The 22,360-nt window shown below is 41.4% G+C and overlaps 3 protein-coding genes across 4 annotated transcripts; 1 reads left to right on the top strand and 2 right to left on the bottom strand.

Annotated features, from left to right (window-relative positions):
- Window positions 1-298: 298 nt before the first annotated feature.
- LOC306961841 (clathrin heavy chain 1-like) lies at window positions 299-15,462 on the top strand. Of its 2 annotated transcripts, XM_079554769.1 has the most exons (33): window positions 299-667; window positions 1,488-1,695; window positions 3,517-3,785; window positions 3,874-4,035; window positions 4,124-4,237; window positions 4,335-4,508; window positions 4,687-4,884; window positions 4,969-5,169; window positions 5,250-5,402; window positions 5,899-6,021; window positions 6,124-6,261; window positions 6,385-6,549; window positions 6,630-6,810; window positions 6,923-7,086; window positions 7,156-7,281; window positions 7,362-7,504; window positions 7,577-7,811; window positions 7,901-8,023; window positions 8,097-8,242; window positions 8,345-8,528; window positions 8,640-8,832; window positions 8,958-9,115; window positions 9,196-9,360; window positions 9,440-9,547; window positions 9,630-9,797; window positions 9,868-10,017; window positions 10,102-10,233; window positions 10,308-10,418; window positions 10,602-10,772; window positions 10,861-11,082; window positions 11,693-11,713; window positions 13,342-13,417; window positions 14,266-15,462. In XM_079554769.1, exons 1-33 carry the CDS (start codon window positions 626-628, stop codon window positions 14,394-14,396), a joined length of 5,055 nt encoding a protein of 1,684 aa, XP_079410895.1. In that variant the 5' UTR covers window positions 299-625; the 3' UTR covers window positions 14,397-15,462. The 2 variants fall into 2 exon arrangements, with proteins under 2 accessions (XP_079410895.1, XP_079410896.1); XM_079554770.1 differs by lacking the exon at window positions 11,693-11,713.
- Window positions 15,463-17,967: 2,505 nt separating this feature from the next.
- Window positions 17,968-21,211, bottom strand: cfap45 (cilia and flagella associated protein 45). The gene is made up of 12 exons (XM_079579888.1): window positions 20,825-21,211; window positions 20,336-20,446; window positions 20,171-20,256; window positions 19,943-20,087; window positions 19,703-19,876; window positions 19,460-19,638; window positions 19,257-19,386; window positions 19,004-19,150; window positions 18,814-18,927; window positions 18,534-18,727; window positions 18,184-18,408; window positions 17,968-18,103 (listed from the first exon to the last, which is right to left on the bottom strand). Exons 1-12 carry the CDS (start codon window positions 20,825-20,827, stop codon window positions 18,046-18,048), a joined length of 1,566 nt encoding a protein of 521 aa, XP_079436014.1. The 5' UTR covers window positions 20,828-21,211; the 3' UTR covers window positions 17,968-18,045.
- A 278-nt stretch (window positions 21,212-21,489) lies between these two features.
- Window positions 21,490-22,233, bottom strand: ndufc2 (NADH:ubiquinone oxidoreductase subunit C2). The gene is made up of 3 exons (XM_079555930.1): window positions 21,979-22,233; window positions 21,666-21,809; window positions 21,490-21,592 (listed from the first exon to the last, which is right to left on the bottom strand). The coding sequence occupies exons 1-3, from the start codon at window positions 22,118-22,120 to the stop codon at window positions 21,543-21,545; spliced, it is 336 nt and encodes a 111-aa protein (XP_079412056.1). The 5' UTR covers window positions 22,121-22,233; the 3' UTR covers window positions 21,490-21,542.
- Window positions 22,234-22,360: the final 127 nt, after the last annotated feature.

Below are 22,360 nucleotides of genomic sequence, written 5' to 3'. Positions count from 1 at the left end.
GAAATCCTAAATCTTTTTCAAACTTATACAATGTGTGGTAGACCTGCAGGAGAAGAGCATGTGCCACAGTCATTCAAAACAGTATCCTATGGTGAATCTTACAAGCATGATCAACAGTGGAACAGAAAAGGGGGAAAAACTGATTTGTATATTGGCTATACTATATTATTGTACAAACAATATGGGATATAGAAACTCAAATATGGGAGTAAATGTATATAAATATTAAATTTAAATAATGAAGGACCAGATTACTCTCATCCATCTTGAGCCAGTGTCCTTCCAGAGCTGCCTAGATGCTTCCGGATTGGAAGGCAGTGAGTAGTTTCCGCCGCCATTGCGGGTTTTGGTCGGAGATCAGCGCTCACCGTTACTATCCATTGATGCGGTGCCGACAAAACGAACAAAAGCGGGACATCCAGTATCATTTTGCTGACCGTAGTTTTTGGGGAAACAACCATCAGGCATAAATACATCGCCTCCCCGTTAATCGCCTTTTCACCGACTGGCTCCGACCTACACATCAGTGAGGAGGTCGTAGCTAGCGCGGCGCTACTGCCTAGCTAGCTAGCTGCACAGCTAACTAGACTTTCAAGACTCCGCAGAGGCTGCAGAAAAAAAAAACATGTCTCAAATACTCCCTATCCGCTTTCAGGAGCATCTACAGGTACGTTCACAAATAGCTATGTCCATAAGCTCTAAAGTTGTCTAAATTATTTCGCGTATTAGTCATTTGACAGATCGCTAACGCTAACGTCAATTCTCGCAGCAAATGAATGACCTCCCATCCCCCGTTTAGCTCCGAGCTAACAGTCAAACTACATCTCTAGTGGTCCGCGCTCACTTCATGATGCATGTAAACACAATATTGCTATTAATAAAACAGTTAAATATGATCGTATGTTATGATTTCTATGTGGAGTAACGTTACGTTGATACAGAAGCCGGCTGATTGCCATTTCCTTCCTAGTATTGATAGAACAGGTGTTAGCTTCGGGATGTGGCGAGAATGCATCAGCCGCATCATGTTATCTGTGTAACCTCTCCATCCTACATGACTTCAACCTCAACGACATGAAGTTTATTTCACAAACTTGTCCTCATAAAATAAAGAGTTTCGTAAAAACATGTAGTACTGCATACTAACATATAGTCTGGGGTGAGCCACATACATTTTAAAATGACTGTCATTTGTTTGGCGTTCGATATGAAGTCACGACGGACCCTTGTCAATTTCAATTCTTTCTTTGATTGGTTGTGTTCATTTTTAATGACTTAAAATCACAAGGTGCAATTTCTTAAAACATGCATAATGTACACAAACAAGGATAGCGTTTTTTATCCAATGCACTTGAGATGCTTGATTATAAATCTAAATGTTTCAGTTTATGGTTCAGCTTGACACATTAGTCATATATAAAATATTTTCATTCATAAATAGACCATTTCACCGTGTTCTCTATTTCACCATCCTTTATGTATTTCAGCTCCAGAATCTGGGAATCAACCCAGCTAACATTGGCTTCAGCACACTCACCATGGAGTCGGACAAATTCATCTGTATCAGGGAAAAGGTGGGTGAGCAGGCCCAGGTGGTCATCATTGACATGGCAGACCCAAACAATCCCATTCGGCGGCCCATCTCTGCTGACAGCGCCATTATGAACCCAGCAAGCAAAGTCATAGCACTGAAAGGTATGTTGCAGCTCATTCACAGCATTTTATATCCATTTAGAGAAGAGAAGCAGTAGTGTAAAGTCATATTTCGGGCGCTACAGGTGGCCCTTAGGTTTTGTTTGCATTTTCAACCAACCATATACCTGTCTCAGCTTTTATTTGATGTTTATGTAGGCCATCTCATTTGTTTATCAATGTCTATAGCTGTAAATATTATATATATATATATATACATATATATTATTTAGGAAAAGCAGTTAGTTCAGTAATAGTGATATGCCATTCAGCCATGAATCCTATGTCTATTTTGCTTGTTTTTGCTCTTTTTCATTTTCTACTGCTTTCTTTCGTTTGCAGACGGTGAGTTGAATTTTACATATCATGAGCTATTCTAGTCTAATTTTGTATGCACTGTCGAGTTATTGCACAGTACTGATGATTGATATTGATTAATGCCTGTGTTCACAATTAAGAGCCAAATCAGTGCAATCATAACAGCAGCTTCGAGGGCTGTATTATTTTCTTTTGAATCGAATGTGTGTTTCTCCCTTTTTTTTAACAATCTATACATATTTTGTATTGCTACTGACCATTTTCTAATACTCTTGTAGGGCTTTTTTCTAATTTAGTTTTACATCATAAATTTTTTTTTTTTTTAAAAGCCATAATTGTAAGTTAAAACATTCTTATATCAGACTTTGATGCTTGCATAGGTTTGCCAACCAAAGTTGTCATTAGAGTAGGTTACAATTTTGGTGAAAAATGTAAACAGATCTTTGCGGAAAATGGTTGGTGTTAATATGAAATACTGTATGTTTACAGTAAAGGGGGAACACAAACATTTTGGGATTTATTACGCCAGCACATCATTGACATATAAACATCACAGTAAATGCTTCCCATGGGAATATACAATCGCACAGAGTCAGTGCTATGCAATGGATTAAGAAACATTGCTTCACAGCGTAAACTAGTGTCCGACCTGTAGTTACTTTTGTATTATGGGGTTAATTAATGGCACTGTGCAAATGAATGCAAATTAAATAAACTAAAAAACGACTACCCATCTGGTTATCATGATTCTTTGTGAACAGACCCCGATCAAGCAAGTATTTGAACAGTTGGAGCAGTCATTGCATTATATGAACACACAGTCTTATATGTATTAAGCCAGTACAGCTCTCTCAAATCTTGTTTCCATGATCACGCTGGTGTGCTCTGTTGCTTTGTTTCTTTGCATTCAAACTTAGTATGTTATGTATGTCTAGGGTTAAATGTTTATGCAACCAGCAACTGCATCTGCAGTCTACCAACCCAAAGTTTGTGTATTCATTAAGTCTTAAGAAATGGTGATTTAGTATATAAGTATAATCTATTAATAGTCAAATTAAGATGCTGTTGTGATTTAGTTCATTGTCTAAATGCAGTTAAGTGTCATACTATTGAGATTCAAGGAATCAAGGCCGTTTCCTCATTAAAATACTTACCTGGTCACCATAGGCAGCACCTATTCATGACATAAGTTCCCATGTTTCCATTAGTTTAGCCTCTATTCCCTATGTCCTCCCTGTCTAGCCTATTGCATCAGAGGTAACTGAATGCAGATCCATCACTGGTTGCCCTTCTGTTGGTCTTGCCTCTATGTTCTGACCCTGATACTGGCTTGTTGTGTAGTCTGTTGTGTGATTTAAGTCGGACCCCACACACCAGTTTTCCCTCAACAACTGCACTTTAAACTATGTGCACTTTCAATTTGAAGACACTTTTTTGAGGTGTTGACTACTGTTATAACAATTCATTACGTCAATTAAAGTTAAATTCATGCTATGCCATTTTCAGCTGCAAAGACCCTGCAAATCTTTAACATTGAGATGAAGAGCAAGATGAAGGCCCACACAATGACAGATGACGTGACCTTCTGGAAATGGATTTCACTCAACACTGTGGCACTAGTCACAGATAATGCAGTGTACCACTGGAGCATGGAGGGTGACTCACAACCAATCAAAGTCTTTGACCGACACTCTAGTCTCGCAGGATGCCAGATTATAAACTACCGCACTGACGCCAAACAGAAGTGGTTGTTGCTTATTGGTATTTCAGCTCAGGTAATTAATATTCGTGCTTCTATTTTGTGTGAGGTCAAATTTGTTTTGTATTTGATAATTACAATTTCTTCTTATTTTTTTTTAACAGCAAAACCGTGTGGTTGGAGCCATGCAGCTTTATTCAGTTGACCGAAAGGTGTCTCAGCCCATTGAGGGTCATGCAGCTGGTTTTGCGCAGTTCAAGATGGAGGGCAACACTGAAGAGTCGACGCTGTTTTGCTTTGCTGTGCGAGGTCAAGCCGGAGGCAAAGTAATATTTTTAAGCTCCCTTTGCAGTTTTTATGTTCTCTATATGGCTGTGAGTCTCACAAAACTGAATATGTGAACTGTTTTTCTAGCTGCATATTATTGAGGTGGGCACCCCTCCCACTGGAAACCAGCCATTCCCAAAGAAAGCTGTAGATGTTTTCTTTCCCCCTGAAGCACAAAACGACTTCCCTGTGGCCATGCAGGTTTGTGTCCTCGTCTGAATCGTTCACCAAATTAATGAATAATAAAGGCAACTTACTTTAAATTTGAACAATTGTCTGTTGGATTTTAAAACTTTAGATAAGCTCCAAGCAAGATGTTGTTTTCCTCATCACCAAATATGGCTACATCCACCTCTATGACCTTGAGACAGGAACCTGTATCTACATGAACAGGATCAGTGGGGAGACCATTTTTGTCACAGCTCCGCATGAGCCCACTGCTGGTATCATCGGAGTCAACAGAAAAGGACAGGTACTGTAAGCCCAGTGATCTTGCAAATGCTTGGCATTTTTATATAACTGAACATTATGAAGCCACTAAAGTTGCATAAAAATGAAACCGTATATTATAGACTGTCCCATTTGGTTCTTAATGTACTGAATATTTTATAAACCCAGATGGTAAAACAGACGAATGTGCTTTTTTCCAGGTGTTGTCGGTGTGTGTAGAAGAAGAAAACATCATTCCTTACATCACCAACGTGCTCCAAAACCCTGATCTGGCTCTTCGCATGGCAGTCCGCAACAACCTGGCCGGTGCTGAGGAGCTTTTCGCCCGCAAGTTCAACACTCTCTTTGCTGCAGGGAATTACTCAGAGGCAGCTAAGGTGGCAGCTAATGCCCCTAAGGTACTGTCCATATGTTTAATGTCATTACTCCATCGCTCATAACTGTCTTCTGCACTCTGTCTAAATGTTACCTGTAACACCTAGGGTATCCTGCGAACCCCAGACACCATCCGCCGCTTCCAGAGTGTCCCAGCCCAACCAGGTCAAACGTCACCTTTGCTTCAGTATTTTGGCATCTTGCTGGACCAAGGCCAACTGAACAAGTTTGAGTCATTGGAGCTCTGTAGGCCTGTCCTGCAGCAGGGGCGCAAACAGCTTTTGGAGAAATGGTTAAAAGAAGACAAGGTATATTCTGAAACCCTCATGGATATAACATGTTAATGTTTACTTAAAATAGCTAATGTTTAAACATGGTGTCTTCACAGCTCGAGTGCTCTGAGGAGTTGGGAGACCTGGTAAAGTCCGTTGATCCCACTCTCGCCCTCAGTGTCTACCTTAGAGCCAATGTCCCAAACAAGGTCATTCAGTGCTTTGCCGAAACTGGACAGTTTCAGAAGATTGTTCTTTATGCCAAGAAGGTTTGTATTTACTCTATTCATCTTTAATGTACATAAAACAGTGCCCTGGGGAAAATAATGTCGCCGCAAGAAAATGTCATACACAACTCTTATTATAAGAGTTGTGTATGACAACTCTTATTATAAGAGTTGTACCACCTTTTGCTTTGATTACTGCATGCTTTTGCTGTGGTATTGTTTCAATAAGCAATGTCACTAGATTTATTTCCAACCAGTATTACATTTTTAACTAAGATTTTGGGTTGATGAGCCGGCAAACAGCAAAACCTTCTCAGGCCCCTTGAGAAAAAAGGAGACGGCTTCTTTTTACAGTTTGATTCTCATAAATTTGGGAATTATAATCAGTATATTGAAGTAGTTGGTTAACCTTTTTCTTACTTAACTAATAGGATTCTCTTATTTGCTTAGTTAAACCCTGGTGGTGACGTTCTTTTGGCAGTCTACATTTTAAAACTAAAATCAATTTAAGTTTTAATAATTGACATTTTCTCTTCAGGTTGGCTATACTCCAGACTGGATTTTCCTCCTCAGAAATGTAATGCGAATCAGTCCAGAGCAGGGGCTACAGTTCTCTCAAATGCTTGTTCAAGATGAGGAACCACTCGCTGACATCACACAGGTTGAATTAAAACATTTATTATTTACTACCTGTTGGGAGGATGACATTTCTTAAAGTTAAGAGAAATGCAGCTGTATATATTCTGTTCCATGTTCCTTGCAGATTGTCGATGTTTTCATGGAATACAACCTGATCCAGCAGTGCACGTCCTTTTTACTGGACGCTCTGAAGAACAACAGGCCGATGGAAGGGCCTCTGCAGACACGCCTGCTGGAAATGAATTTAGTGCATGCACCACAGGTAGATTAGCCACAGGACACATTTGTACGATTCACAAAACACATTTTCAATATAATTGTAAATACAGAAATGACCACAGTGGATCTGCCTTCAGGTTTAGGTGATAATGTAATGTCATTTCAGGTTGCAGACGCTATCCTTGGCAACCAGATGTTCACCCACTATGACCGTGCACATGTGGCTCAGTTGTGTGAGAAAGCCGGTCTTCTTCAGAGGGCGCTGGAGCACTACACTGATCTGTATGATATCAAACGTGCTGTCGTGCACACTCATCTCCTTAACCCTGAGGTACAGTAAAGTAAAAAAACAAACAATCAAAGCCATTTTTAATAACATCTTTAAACTGTCTAAACCTTTATTTCTTGCAGTGGTTGGTCAATTTCTTCGGTTCTCTGTCAGTGGAGGACTCTGTGGAGTGTCTTCGTGCCATGCTGTCGGCCAACATCCGTCAGAATCTGCAGATTTGCGTCCAGGTGGCCTCCAAGTACCACGAACAACTCACGACCCAGGCCCTGACGGAACTATTTGAATCCTTTAAGAGCTTTGAGGGTAAGCATAAAACTGCCTCGTATTTAACTTGTATTGGAGGTAGAAACTTGTATTAGTTAATTGTCTTTTTATGCTTGTTGGTGCTTGTTTACATTGGTGTTTATTTTTGTAGGTCTTTTCTACTTCCTGGGTTCTATTGTAAACTTCAGCCAAGATCCAGAGGTCCATTTCAAATACATTCAAGCTGCTTGTAAGACTGGACAGATCAAAGAGGTTGAGAGGATTTGCAGAGAAAGCAACTGCTATGACCCCGAAAGAGTGAAGAACTTCCTCAAAGTAAGACATCTATATTGCCATTTATACCTGATTTGAAATGCTTTTTCTGAGCTTATTTTTTCTTGACAGGAAGCCAAGTTAACTGATCAGCTGCCTTTAATCATTGTGTGCGACCGCTTTGATTTCGTTCACGATTTGGTCCTGTACCTGTACCGCAACAGTTTGCAGAAATACATTGAAATCTATGTGCAAAAGGTAAGATAACGCATGCGTATATTTGTCCTCAAAGTTTACTTATAGCAGCTTCTTGCTCATCTAATCTTGTGCTTTTGCAGGTGAATCCAAGCAGGCTGCCTGTTGTCATTGGAGGTTTGCTGGATGTCGACTGTGCTGAGGATGTTATCAAAAACCTGATCATGGTGGTGCGGGGGCAGTTCTCCACAGACGAACTGGTTGCTGAGGTGGAGAAAAGAAATCGGTGTGTAGTAAAAACCTTAAGAATGCCTCTCTTGAACGTCACATGATCTCTTGCATTACATTCCCTCTTCAGGCTCAAGCTTCTTCTGCCTTGGCTCGAGGCTCGCATCCATGAAGGTTGTGAAGAGCCGGCAACCCATAATGCACTGGCCAAGATTTACATCGACAGCAATAACAACCCCGAGCGTTTCCTGAGAGAGAATCCCTTCTATGACAGCCGGGTTGTGGGCAAGTACTGTGAAAAGAGGGACCCCCACCTGGCATGTGTGGCCTATGAGAGGGGACAGTGCGATCAGGAGCTTATTAACGTGAGTTTCCAATGGTCACTTGTGTTTTTATTTTCACTCAAACTAATGTGTTGCTATGGACTAACTCCTGGGACCTCTTTGTCTGTCAGGTTTGCAATGAGAATTCCCTGTTCAAGAGTTTATCCCGATACCTTGTGCGTCGCAAGAACCCAGAGTTGTGGGCTAGTGTCCTTCTGGAGACCAACAACTACCGGAGACCACTTATTGATCAGGTCCGGCCCCTCTCTGAATCACTTGTATATGATTTGAATGCTTCTGTGTAGTAATTGTCTGTGTTGGCTGCAGGTTGTTCAGACTGCACTGTCAGAAACCCAGGATCCAGAAGAGGTGTCTGTCACGGTCAAGGCCTTCATGACGGCTGACCTCCCCAATGAGCTTATAGAACTCTTGGAGAAGATTGTCCTGGATAATTCTGTCTTTAGTGAACACAGGTGTGAGGGATTTAGTGTTCTTGTCCTGTGTCCAAGTCTCCACTCAATTTGTCTCCAACTGTATGCAACATGGATGAATTAAATATTTGATGTGTTGTATAGAAACCTCCAGAATCTGCTCATCCTGACGGCCATTAAAGCTGACCGCACGCGTGTCATGGAGTACATAAACCGCCTTGACAATTATGACGCTCCAGACATCGCAAACATTGCCATCAGCAATGAGCTGTTCGAGGAGGCCTTTGCTATTTTTAGAAAATTCGATGTCAACACTTCTGCAGTGCAGGTGCCACTTTGAGTTGATCTCTGATTTTGAATGTTAATAAGGACTGGTTTCTGTCACGTCCTATTGCGTTAATGCTTAAAAGTTATAAGAGCTTGATTTGATTGTTTCCAGGTTTTGATTGAGCACATTGGAAACCTGGACAGAGCTTATGAGTTTGCAGAACGCTGCAATGAGCCTCCAGTGTGGAGTCAGCTGGCAAAGGCCCAGCTGCAGAAGGGCCTGGTCAAAGAAGCCATTGACTCTTACATAAAGGCTGATGATCCGTCTGCCTATATTGAGGTGGGGCAGGCAGCAGCACAGAGCGGTAAGTAAATTGTCAAAAAATCTATTGGTTTGCAAACAAACAAACAAATTATAAAGGTGCTTTTTAATTTCTTAAGTTGGTTTAAAAATGCATCACATACATGTATTTATTATTTTTTTCTTCAGGGAACTGGGAGGACTTGGTTAAGTTTTTGCAGATGGCCCGAAAGAAGGCCCGTGAATCCTATGTTGAAACGGAGCTTATTTTTGCTCTGGCCAAAACAAACCGGCTGGCAGAGCTGGAGGAGTTTATCAACGGTCCTAATAATGCTCACATTCAACAAGTAGGTTTCATAAAAAATTAATCTAGACATTTTTAACCATTTAACTCTCTAAATGTTCAGTCATTTTTTCCTCTATACAGGTTGGTGATCGTTGTTATGATGACAAAATGTATGACGCGGCAAAGTTACTCTACAATAATGTGTCGAATTTTGGCCGCCTGGCTTCCACTCTGGTGCATCTGGGAGAGTACCAAGCGGCTGTAGATGGAGCTCGAAAAGCCAACAGCACACGCACATGGAAAGAAGTAGGGCTACATTACATTTAACAATACTAATATTCATTGTATTTGTAATTGAATGAGTTTAATGTTATTACTATTCCAGGTGTGTTTTGCTTGTGTCGATGGGAAAGAGTTCCGCCTTGCTCAGATGTGCGGTCTGCATATAGTTGTTCATGCCGACGAACTAGAAGAACTGATCAATTATTACCAGGTACAACATTTTGATAAACAGTTAAGCAGTTGTTAAAGCCAGCCAAAATATAACCAAATTGTTTTGTTTTCTGCACATTTAGGACCGTGGCTATTTTGAGGAACTCATCACCATGCTTGAGGCTGCCCTGGGACTGGAGCGTGCACACATGGGAATGTTTACGGAGCTGGCAATACTTTACTCAAAATTCAAACCACAGAAAATGAGGGAGCACCTAGAGCTCTTCTGGTCCCGCGTTAACATTCCAAAGGTAGGCCAGCAAAATCAGATGCCGCTGCCTGAGATTATTAGAAGAGTTGCCTTAACAAAATCCGTTTTAGGTTCTCAGAGCTGCAGAACAGGCTCATCTATGGGGAGAGTTGGTCTTTCTCTATGACAAGTACGAAGAGTATGACAATGCAATCATCACCATGATGAATCACCCGGCCGATGCCTGGAAGGAGGGTCAGTTCAAAGACATTGTGACCAAGGTAAAATGGCATATGAAATACAGTTACATACAAACAGCTCTCCACCAATGTGTGTGAATATCTTTTCAAATGTGGCTATTGCAGGTGGCCAATGTAGAGCTGTATTACAAGGCTGTTCAGTTCTACTTGGAGTTCAAACCGTTATTACTCAATGACCTTCTCATTGTTCTATCGCCACGACTGGACCACACGCGCGCTGTCAACTTCTTCAGCAAGGTATTCCTGTTTGAACGTGAGGATCACTTGGACATTTCAAATGTAGGAAAGCTCACTTAGTGCATTCTTCACAGGTGAAACAGCTGCCTCTTGTCAAGCCATACCTGAGGTCTGTCCAGAATCACAACAACAAGGGTGTCAATGAGGCGCTCAACAATCTCTTCATTATTGAGGAGGACTATGCGGTAAGATAAGCTACACTTTATTTATTTGCCCCCTATTGACTATGAAGGTGTTTCTATTAAGATTGCTTGTTTACACCAACCATAACCAGTTACTCTTCCACTTCACACTGTCTTTCATCATTTTAATGTCAGATGATTGCAAGGTATATACTGTATTCGTTTTGTTTTCTCTTCCTTATTTAGGCTCTGCGCACCTCTATCGATGCCTATGACAACTTTGACAATATCTCACTAGCTCAGGGCCTGGAAAAACATGAGCTGATTGAGTTTAGGAGGATTGCGGCATACCTTTTCAAAGGCAACAATCGCTGGAAACAGAGTGTAGAGCTTTGCAAGAAGGACAAGCTCTACAAGGTGCTGACACAATCAGTATTTGCACATTTAGAGCATCAATCGGCTGTGATGGAAAGTGAATATAAATGTTGGGATCTGTTGTCTTCAGGATGCCATGCAGTACGCATCAGAGTCCAAAGACACTGAGCTGGCAGAGGAGCTGTTGGCCTGGTTCCTGAATGAGGATAAGAAGGAGTGTTTTGCGGCGTGTCTGTTCACCTGCTACGACCTGCTGCGCCCCGACGTGGTGCTGGAGACGGCCTGGAGACACAACATCATGGATTTCTCCATGCCATACTTCATCCAAGTCATGAGGGAGTACCTCAGCAAGGTGAGTGCACTGCTTTCACATAGAAAGATGGCATTTTAAGTTCTTGAGGTACATTTTACAACTCATTTGATCTACTTTAGGCAGAGATAAGTAATTTTATTAGAGGGGCATACATCATGTGCGTTTGAAATTTTAATTTCTAAAGGTTTAGGCGCAGAGCCACAGGATTTCATATAATCTTTTCACATCTGTTAAAGCTTCTGTCAGTCAAATGTTTGCTTTCCATCAATGCTGCTTTTTCATACAAATGTTTTTTGTGGGGACCCATAAAGGCTTATTTTGCTTTATGTGTCTTTTGTACCCGCTATATTCCCTCAAAGAAATGCTAATTTATGTGAGATTTGTGCTGTATTTCTTTTGAAAAATACGAGTTGTATGAAACTCGGATCACTTTCATTGTGGCAATATGCTTTATACAAGAACAATTGGGACATATTTACTTCATATTTCTCAAATTTCATTTGTATCAAAAGTGGCAATTTTATATTTGCTTTTTTTATGTGGTGAGTGCTGTTTTTTCCTCTTTTTCTCTCTTAAAAAAAACTATTTTGGGAGACTTCCATTTGTTTTTCTTTCTTCCTTAAGTTGCCTCTCTGAATTTCCTTTACAGGTTGATGCAATAAAGGAAAAGGTGAAAGTCGAATCCATTTTCTAATCGCTCTTTTTGACCTCTCCCTTTCGTCCTGTAGCCTGTAGTCTGGAGGGGTACAAATAGAAAGACTGCATGACAATCCTCCCTGTGTCACACTGCCGCTTCTGACTTAAAACCCACATCCTCACCAGCCTTACTTTGTTTCACACCAGAGACATGCTCTGAACTCTTCGCCTCAGGAGGCTGCCTTCTGTGTTGGTGGTGTGGCTCTAGGTCAATTCATCTATTAATGCAAACCAGTGAACACATTAAGACTACAAACATTTTTCCAGCTACTGAAACCAGCACAGAAAGTACAAGCTCTCCTGGGACAAAGTCACAGAGCCTCTTTCTGGATAACTGTCCCAGGGTGTTTTCTTTATACCTTTGGTAACAACTTGCAAGATGTGCAGTTTCCACAGAGCCTTGAGGCACACGGTGCAGTGCAAGCAGATTTGCCATTACATTATTATAACACTCTGTCATTTAGCATTACAGCGTACATATAGGTTTCCCTGTTTGATTATTATGATATGAAAACTAAGATACACATTTCTATAGGAGTGCCTTTGCTTGGACTTTAGCTACAGAAGTTTGGTCTTTTCTACTTGAAAGTAACATAGGAGTTTGAGGGGAAAGTAAAAGCGCACAGGGCAGAAGGCATGAAATAGCCTGAGCAGCACTAAGGCCTGGCTGTAAAGCTTTGTTGTTGGCTGTGCTTGCTTCTGAAAAGTTTGGACTGGCTACAAATCCATCCTGCACCCTCTCACTCCCTTCACGTTGGCTCTCTGCTTCTGTCTTATCTTTCTCATGCACTCCTCAAGACGATAATAACAGATATGGCCGCTTCAGCATGTCTCTCAATCCTCCTTTCTCAAACTAAAAAAAAAAAAGCCTGATTTTTTTTCAAAACAGCCTAACCTGATAGTTTGTCAATTTTACATGTAGTAACCTGGAAGAAAATGTGTTGAGAACTGAACCCAAAACCAGTTTTTGCTGTTGCTTTGTTTGAGCTCTTGCTTTTCTACTCATAATAAGTTGTCAATGTCTAATTTCTAATCAAGAGCTTCACAAAAGGTTCATACAGTTTGTTAGAATCTTCTTGTCTGCCATTTGCCAATTATGTACATATAGACATTACAGCATTTACCATTGTTTGTAGTTGGTCCAATCGAGGTTATAATTCTGAATAAATTCAGGACATTTCTGTAATGGTGAGGGTTGGTTCTCTGCACTTCTCATCACTGAGATCAGCTGACATTAGTGGCTGGATGGTGGGACCATTGTTAGACGTGTTTGTTTTCCTTCCTAAATCCCAATTACACAATTCCTCAAACATGACAACATGCCTAGATTTTGTTAATAAAGTAGTAGGTAGCTCCTAGATGTAGTCTATGCAACTTTAGTTGGCCTTTCAGTCAGACGGCCTGCCTCCTGCAGTCTGTGCTTTTAAATCTGGACTGTATTCATCTTCGCCTATCAGGAATGGTCCCATCCGTCAGCCAGTGAAATAACCGAGAGGTCAGTTTATTACAAATCTGTGCCTCTGCCCAGGCTCTTCGTGAGCCCCTCCTAACCTCCACAGCACACAGCCCCACTCGGATCTAATGATGGGCTTTTATTCACAGGTGGACAAACTTGAAGCTTCCGAGTCCTTGAGGAAACAGGAGGAGCAGGCCACCGAGTCGCAACCAATTGTTTACGGTAAAACCTCCATCTTCAAACGCCGTGTTGTGCATTTATTCTTGTGTCTGGAAGTGTGCGGTCCCACGCGGTCGACTCAAGCAGCTGAGGGTTTGGGTGGGACGGATCCCATCGTGAGATAAGGAGCTTTGGGTGCAGGCTGGTCAGGTTGAAGCACTCATTTTTTAATTATATGTTATTAAGGCTCACTGCATAAAAGTGCCTTCTTATCCATAAACCTCTCCCAAAGTAGGCTGTGAATATTCAATTGGGGTAAACGTATTATTAGCACGTTTTACTTTTTCATTGTGCCAAGTTTAGAAATTGCTGTAGTATCACAGCACCAAGGCAGTGCAAACCCGCACGATCCGCTATCCCGGCACTGGCAAAAATGATGCAGAAGCATGACACAGATCAAAATAATAGAACGAGAGTGTGTTGCTGAACTGAAAAGAGTACCTTCACGCTGTGTCAGGTAGGCTGCATGGGTCAAACTCCTATCTGGTTTGACGAAAAGAGCTGTGCCTAATGTGGTAAAAAAAATAAAGGCTCATGAGTGTTTTTGTTGTGATTTTAAACATGATTTCTGCAGCACCATTTCTCCACAGTAAACCACTTTGAATGGCAGCCAGCTGCAGCGCGGTTCACATGGCGTTTGTTTTAACATGCAGTTGGGGTGGGTTGTCAAATTAACACCCATTTTTAGGGTGAGGTAGGTTGTTGAGGGAGCAAAACTTGACCCTGTGCATCACCTGTGCTTTAACACTTGTTTAACTTCACAAACTGCGCAAAACAAAGTTCACTTAAAAGCAGGCCAAATTGACAAGCAAAAATGGCTAAATCCATACATTTCCTCCTCTCCATTGCAGGCACTCCCCAGCTCATGCTCACCGCAGGGCCTAATGTGGCCGTTCCTCCACAGCAGGCCTATGGTTATGGGTACCCAGCAGCTCCAGGCTACACTCAGCCTCCACAGCCCGGCTTCGGTTATGGCATGTGAAATCAGCACCACTGACCTTCCACTACTCAAACACTTCATCTCCATCGGTCTCTGTTCCTCACCAGCCTCCCATGGTCTTCTACCACCACAGGGGACTCAACAACAGCCGCCCACTCTCCGCCGGAGCACTATTGTTTGTGTAATTTACAAAACAAAAAAACATTTGAATACATCTAAGGACTTTTATTTGTATTGTTTGCAAAGAAATTGAACAATGTCTTTTATTTTTCACATTCCATATTTATGATTTCCTGTTTAGAAGACGTTTTTGTGTATGTTTGCTTATGCTTATTTTTATTGTTACGTGCAAAGGTGGACTTGCTGCAGCTCAGCAATGAACCTTTGAAGTAGGTGGAGGAGCATTGGATTTTGCACTCATGAAGAAATTAATGTAGACAAGCTCTTAATTTTGACGTACTGAACATGTGAAGCTTTCATTGTCTCATTGTCTGTATAATGCATTTCATCATTGTATATTCTGAGGAAAAAAGGTAACATATAATATTTGAACAATATATTGCCATTTCAATGGCTATAGCTAGCAACACTAAGTAATGATAGTATATTCTGCACAGGCGTGTAGCTTTATGGAGTTTTAAAGCATACAGCGATATGTCACAATTTGAATGACGGGTGTATGTGCGTGTGCTTAAGTGAGAGAGAGTGTGAGTGTCTAAAGATTTTAACTCCCTATGAGCCTGCACCGGGCTTCCCACCTCTAGATGTTAGCTCCTTCATCTGCTCCATGTATTAGGTGACCTCTTGTGCCGTGTACAGTGCTTGTGTGAGACTGTATGTGCAAGGACAGGACCACAGCTCCCTTAAACGTACTGTGTATTTACTCTCCCCTCCTTGTGCTGCGGTCCCTGTATGCCAGGTATTGTGCTGTTTCCCCATTGGTCACCATTACTTTTCTGCGTGTACAGGTGTGAACTTTACCAATTAAAATTTTAACAGACCCCCTTCATCTTCCCTCCTCACACTTTCCTGCCCAAGCCCTCCTTTGATTGAACGAGAAGGAGAGAAATGGCAGGTTGGTCTCTGACATCTTTATTAGATCCATAAGCACTCCTGTAGGTTGTGTGTTAGATGGTGAAGATGATGGAGAAATTAGTTCTCGGTACATCCAGTTCTTTGTCCAGAATGGTTGAAATAACAGCCTGTACTTACCTAGATGTACTAAACTCCCTTACATGCTTTATGCTGTGTGTAAAGTGTCATCTAACCCTACCATGAGTTATTTTTTTCTGTTGTCATGCATATTAAGAAATAAGGGGATCTGTCATTAATAAATGGAAGAATATGACCTTGTTGAAAGGGAACTACTAGCTGAAATAAAAACAAAAAATTGTACCTCGTCTCTTGTATTTCTCCACCATGTAAAAGAGTAGGGTGATATTTTTTTTCCCCCTATTTTTTTATTTTTCATATTGGTCAATCTCAATTTCCAATCAATTTTAGTTTTTACAAATAAAAACAATGGTTCATGAGATCGATGCTTCAATATAAACTAAGCAACAAATACATGCTGCTCTTACATCAAATCAAATCAAATCAATTTTATTTGTATAGCGCTTTTCATACATGTCATGTAACACAAAGTGCTTTACAGATTTAAAAACATTCTCTCACAACCAGACAAATTGTAGCATTCACACTCCCCCCACCCACCTCCCCAGAGACACACCGCACAAGCACACAATACACACTCAAGGTAAAACAGTGGAGACTATGGACAAAAGGCTAAGATAAGGCTGGGTGCAGATAAACCAGGTAAGGGAACACCATCCAAGGAGCCGTCTGCATCGGGAGCGGCACCTCGGCTGCAGCCACAGGGACCAACACAGGGTGCCCGGACAACACCACACCTCCATCCAGACACCCACAAGACAGCACCCCTGCAGCCACAGCCAATCACCGCTCCCGAGGCAGAGGGCTCCTCCAGAGGAAACTGGAAGAGCATAAAAATTGTTATAATAAATAAAAGTACGTAAGTAAAATTGAATAATAGGATAATAAAAAAAATAAGACCGAGAGGTAAAATACATAAATACAGAATAAATATTAATAACTATTAAATGTCAATTTAATTAATTATAAGGTGCTGATAAATAATAATAAATAGGCCTAGCAAAAATAAATATCAGTTAAAAGCTAAGCTAAAAAGGTGGGTCTTGAGCCTGCTCTTAAAAACATGAACGTTCTCTGCAGCCCTGAGCTCCTCCGGCAGGTGGTTCCAGAGGCGAGGGCCGTAACACTGGAAAGACGCCTCACCGTGAGTTTTCCTGTTCACTTTAGGAGTAACTAGGAGACCCCTGCCGGAGGAGCGAAGGGGCCGTGAAGGTTCATAAGGTAAAAGCAGTTCTGAAAGATAAGAAGGACCAAGACCATTAAGACATTTAAAAACCATTAAAAGAACTTTAAAATCGATCCTGAAACACACGGGGAGCCAATGCAGCGATTCTAAAACCGGTGTAATGTGGTCCCGCCTCCTGGTCTTCGTCAGGACACGAGCTGCTGAATTTTGTAAGAGTTGTAAACCTGAGATACTCTTTTTGGGAAGACCAGAAAGCAGGGCATTACAGTAGTCGATACGACTGGTGATAAAAGCATGCATTAGCGTCTCCGTGTTGGCCCGAGAGAGAATGGGGCGGACTCTGGCTATGTTCTTTAGATGGTAAAAACCTATCTTTGTGATATTTTTGATGTGTGGAATAAAAGTCAGCTCAGAGTCAAAAATCACGCCCAGGTTCTTCACCTGTGAGGAAGGATTAAAAGACAGTGACTGTAGTTTGGGTAAAAGTCTCGCTCTCTGGGCCTCAGGACCGATGACTAAAACTTCAGTTTTGTCCTGGTTAAGCTGGAGAAAGTTTTCTGCCATCCAGGATTTAATATCTAAAATGCAGTTAAAAAGTGCATCCATTGGCCTGGTGTCATCAGGAGACATGGAGATGTATAACTGTGTATCATCAGCATAACTGTGAAAGTTGACTCCATGTCTCCTGATGACATCACCAAGAGGGAGCATATACAGGTTAAAAAGCACTGGGCCTAAAATCGAACCCTGGGGCACAAGTTCCATTGTAAAACTAGCTTCCGTCTTATTCCTCCAAAGTCAAATAATCACTATCAGTCATAGAGTTAATCACAATACAATTAAAACTTGATAAATTACTGAACCCTGCAATGTACAAACCTTTACTCCAGTCATGTTGGCACAAAACAATAGATGTAATATTGTTAGTTTCATTACTTCTTAGGGCTGGGACAAAATATCGCAATACTTGTGTTTGGAGGCATTTTTATCGTGCACTCAGTCTTAACACTCCAATGAATGTCAAATGGCATTTGGTTTATAATCTTTGGACACAAGACCATTTTCTTTTTACACATTTTAGGTAAAATTATTACTTATCAAAATGACTTACTGTATCACAATAAGTATCGCCCCTGAATATCGTGATACGTACCGGAGTGTATCCGTGTTTTTGAATTATAAAGGCAAAAGAATTGAACATGGTGAACACTTATCACTTTGACGACATACACACATATATAATTTTACTTTTATTTTTTAAAGTATAACACATCAAAACAAGGTTAAAGCTGAAATAGTCAGTTGTGAATCAGCATATTTCAACTTTGTGGATCACAGCCCCGTCTTCCGCTCCACTTTGCTGCAATACTTCTCACCAAGGCCAGTTGCTCTAAAGAACACGAGACAATTCAAGTTATTATACAAGGATAATAATCACCTCTATCTGTGATGTGTTGACTATTTTCCGACCTGAGCTCCTTCAGCTTCTTCTCCTTGATCTCTTTGAGCCGCAGTTGCCGCAGTCGTGCCTGCTCACTCTGATATTCTGCATCTTTGAATGTCTCCCGCCGTTTGTTGATGGCCATTGTCTCGCGGTCCTTCACCTGCTGACGGATGGCTGCAGCATTACTCTGAGCTTTCAGTTGGAGCTTTTCCTCTTCCTCCTTCTCCTTGAGGATTGCCTCTTGTTGCACTCTATTAAAATAATATATTGTCAGAGTTATGCCGTGTGTCATTTGGAATATTTGATAGTACTTTGTTCCCATGCTAGTTTGAGTTATACATAATTTCAGTACAAAACATTCTAGTATACGGCTTACTTGAGCACTCTCTCAAACTCTGCCTTCTCCCGACCAGCCTCGATTGACAGAAAATGCTCTTTGAATTGAACCTGCTCTGCTCTTGCAGCCTCCAGCATCTCCTGATCCTGGGCCTTTTTGAGTGCAAGTTCTTTCTGTTTTTTTCTCCACTCTCTGTCTTTAATTTCTTGGTTTCTCCGAGCCCTTATCTGGTCCTTCGGTTTCCAACAAAACAAAATGTTATAACTAAATTAACTTTAATTTATGCCGAGCAGGACCATACAATGTGCTGTGGACTTGCCTGCTCTGCCTGATAGTCTTTAGCCTTCTCTTGTCGGGCCCTCAGCCGGGCAATCTCCAACTCCTTCTCCTTCTTGATGCGTTTCTTTTCAGCCTCAAGCTTTTCCTCTCGTTCCTATGGACATCAACAAAGGTAATAGAAAATGTCAATCAATTTATCTATTATTTTTATTATAATTTTTTAATCATGCCATTTTCTTTTTGTTGAATTCCATTGCTCTCATGTCTGCAAGCTTCTCCTCTTCTTTCCTCTTATCTTTTGCCTTCAGGGTCTCAGCATTGATTCTCGTGATCTCCTCCTGTAGCAGCTGTTGCTCTTCCTTTTTCTTCTCTAAGGCCTAAAAAAGGATCATTAGAGAGTTATGAGTATATAAATGCACCAAGTACTCCATTGCACTGATAATGAAAACAAATGGGGTCAGCCTGTTGCGCTGAGGGGTTCACCTGGAGATCTTCAAGGTTCATCTTCTCTGATCTTTCTCGCTGCAGCATCTTCTCCATCTCTTTCCATACACCTTCCAACTGTTGCTCCTCCTCTCGCTCTCTGATTTGATCGCAGATTTCTTGCCTGCCACTATGGTATTAAAGAATGTAGTTGGCGAAACGATAGGCAATTTTGTAGTAATGCAATAGACATGAAATGACACCGGTATCTCTGCATCTTGCGAAGCTCATCGATCCTTTCCATGGTCTCTAAGGCCTTGCGTCTCTCCACCTCCATCATGGTGTCCAGGCGCTTCTCCTCTTCTCTCATCTCAGTTAGGATCTGAGATTTCTCCTCGATTTGAGCTTCACGAAAGGCTTGACACTTCACCTCTAAAATCAGCTGACAAGGGACACTGTCATTTATCTTCTGTTCGAATTCACATTACAAACATATGAGCTCCTACTCTGTTGAGTCTCATGATCTCATCCTCCTGCTCCATCCTGAGGGCGTTCGCCTCGTCCAACTTCTGCTGAGTGCGGACCTCGGTCTCCTGGACCTCCTGTTCTGTCAGGGTCGGGTTTGCCCATTTAGACTGATCTGTCTCAATGAGCTGCCTTCTTTTCTCTTCAGCAGTTGTCTGTATTCAAAAAATAATGAATGACATGAATATTAAGAAGCAATGATAAACATAAGTGTATCTTACAATTTCTTCTTCTATCTTTTTTCTTGAAGCCTCCTTCTTGGCTTGGATCTCTTCATCTGTCAGAACCTGGGCTCTTGCTTTGGTCTGATCCAATACCTCTGAATGCAGAACTGTGGATTGCCCAGATGGATCCTTGCATGGGATCCTACACCAACGATATGCAAAAAGGGTGCATTTTTAATGTGTATTTTAAAGGTTGAATTGTAAGAGACAGACTTGAATCTGTACCTGAGCTCACGGATGAGGTCCTTGGTGATGATTTGAAGAGTTCCTCCATTTTTATCGCTCGGACACTGTTCTCTTGGATTGGGTTTCTAAAATCGTAAACCAGGTTTAAAAAAACAACGATATTAATCACAGTTTTTTGATAAATAACTGCATTAATGGACTTGCCCTTCTGGGGTTCCCAAACAGGCTCTCATCGACCTGAGATGTGGGGGCCTTTGTGCGATACCGACGAGAGTAAGAGCTGTTCCGAGAACTTGCATTACTGGACCCTGCTCTCTACAAAAGTTACAAGTTACACATTTTAAATTAGATATGTCAATACAAAGTGTCTTTAATGCTTTAATGACAGTTTTGGCACCAGGCCCCTGACACAATGCTTCGTATGGCAGTAGTGCGGGGGTGTGGATTTACAATTTGGAATGATGTTGGATTTGTTTGAAGGTAGAGGGAAAAGGTGCGGGTCTGATGGCAGAAAGTAGCCATTTGTAAGGCATTTTTTTTGTTTTGTTTGCGTACCTCAGGAGTGCCTTTATTCTCGGGAAAGCTCAAGATCAAATGTGGATGTTGGTTTCACTTAATTTAACGTTGTTAAAAAATACATGTGCAGGTTGGCTATATTCCTGGGTTGTGGATGGAAGGAAAACACAAGCTTACCATGATCCACTGATGTCAACAGCAACAATACAACGAATCAACCCCACTTCCAGCAATGTGTCTCTTTCACAAAGTAGAGTCGGTGAGTTTCGCCGATTTCGCAGGGAGCTTTTCCAGTTGCGCGTGAATGCCGTTTTCTGACATGTGTTTTGTTTCTGTTGCCATGGAAACTGTACTCTGACCGGCAGCAAGATGGCGCTGGTGGGTTGGGCCAATCGATAAACTGTCTATGGTTGGTCCAGGCCATGGATCTAGGTCCAGGCCTGTATGGTCCAAGCGGCCATTCGTTTTTGTTTTGTTTTACATTCACCGCAGAGTGCACTTTATAGCTCATTTGGCTAATACGAATACAATGTGTCACTCAGCTAAACCTGTAACATGTAGGCTAGGGCTTCACCTGTATGCTTTACTCTGTATACATTATAGAGCATAAAGGCACAGGGCGTAACATTTTGGATTATCCCGTTGGACACAGAATTCTTTTTTTTCTTTTTCCTAATGGAAATGTTAGGCAGTGTGATAAGAAAAGCTGCAATATACCACATGGTGACCAAATAGAAATAATAATAAGGTTGAAACTTAACAGTAACACTTAATTATATATTGAAACACAATTACACAACAAATGTATGTAGATATTTACTTTATTTACATATTGATGTACATACATAAAACAGGATAAATTCACACATCCCCAATGATGACTTCTAAGCAGCATCTAGCGGATAGGAGTGAAAGGCTCCGTGATCTCGGCAAATGTCCTCTTCTCTGATAATAGAAAAATAGATAAATACAAAATCATTTATGCAACTGAAATCAGTATTTATGTCTTGTTGCTTACCCTTGGGTGGAAAGGCCTCTGGATGAAGCTTGACATATCCCAGCATCTCATGATCACGTTTAGCATATGTGTAATTTTCAATTTTTGAGAGACGATAGCCAATTAACCAACCAATGGTAGTAAAGAGAGCCTGTCGATGAATACCTAAAACAAAACAAGACATTTGAGGACTCATTTATTCAATACACAATGTGTCTTAACGCTGGTTACATTTCCATTCAACTGTTATGGTCAAACATGTTTTAAAGATCAAGGTATATGAACACAACCATAACACAACAGCCATGTCTGTGTTAGTAGCATCGATGCTAACCTGACATCAGCGGCGGTCTGTGGTTTAGGCCGTTATGGAGCAGCGCAGTTAACCAGCCGACGCCAGCGAGCCACACAGAGTTTCTGTTCACGATACCTGGAGGCGGGAGGACCTTCGCCTCGTCTGGTAGGGTAAAGCCCATCTTTACCTGATGCAGACACACAAAACTGTGACCTCCTTTCACAGGTTTAGCTCTTCAGCTAAGGCAACAACACCAAGGACGTGGTGTGTCCGTAAAAAGGTCCGGGTAAAACGAGAACAGCTAGAGTTGCGGGTTCCGCTGTGTCAGTATAGTTGAAAATAACCACATCCTACAACCATGTGCTTTACGCACAGTGCAAATGCGTTGATAAAACATGCGTTGTTTTTACTATATGCATAT

The sequence above is a fragment of the Gobius niger genome (genome assembly GCF_951799975.1).
Source record: "Gobius niger genome assembly, chromosome: 1".
NCBI classification, from domain to species: Eukaryota; Metazoa; Chordata; class Actinopteri; order Gobiiformes; family Gobiidae; genus Gobius; species Gobius niger.
Note: the sequence above shows the minus strand (reverse complement) of the source record. Positions and strands in the feature narration are given on the sequence as shown.

Excerpts from the sequence above, each read along its gene's own strand:
- LOC306961841 (XM_079554769.1), top strand. The coding sequence starts at position 626 with ATGTCTCAAATACTCCCTATCCGCTTTCAGGAGCATCTACAG. Across the intron at positions 6,811-6,922 it reads ATCCTTTAAGAGCTTTGAGG|GTCTTTTCTACTTCCTGGGT; the intron begins GTAAGCATAAAA and ends TTATTTTTGTAG. Across the intron at positions 8,243-8,344 it reads TCTGTCTTTAGTGAACACAG|AAACCTCCAGAATCTGCTCA; the intron begins GTGTGAGGGATT and ends TGTGTTGTATAG.
- cfap45 (XM_079579888.1), bottom strand. Across the intron at positions 20,257-20,335 it reads TGTTTGGGAACCCCAGAAGG|AAACCCAATCCAAGAGAACA; the intron begins GCAAGTCCATTA and ends TTACGATTTTAG. Across the intron at positions 19,387-19,459 it reads CGCAAGATGCAGAGATACCG|TGGCAGGCAAGAAATCTGCG; the intron begins GTGTCATTTCAT and ends TTAATACCATAG.
- ndufc2 (XM_079555930.1), bottom strand. The coding sequence starts at position 22,120 with ATGGGCTTTACCCTACCAGACGAGGCGAAGGTCCTCCCGCCTCCAGGT. Across the intron at positions 21,810-21,978 it reads CAGACCGCCGCTGATGTCAG|GTATTCATCGACAGGCTCTC; the intron begins GTTAGCATCGAT and ends GTTTTGTTTTAG. Across the intron at positions 21,593-21,665 it reads AGAGGCCTTTCCACCCAAGG|AGAAGAGGACATTTGCCGAG; the intron begins GTAAGCAACAAG and ends TTCTATTATCAG.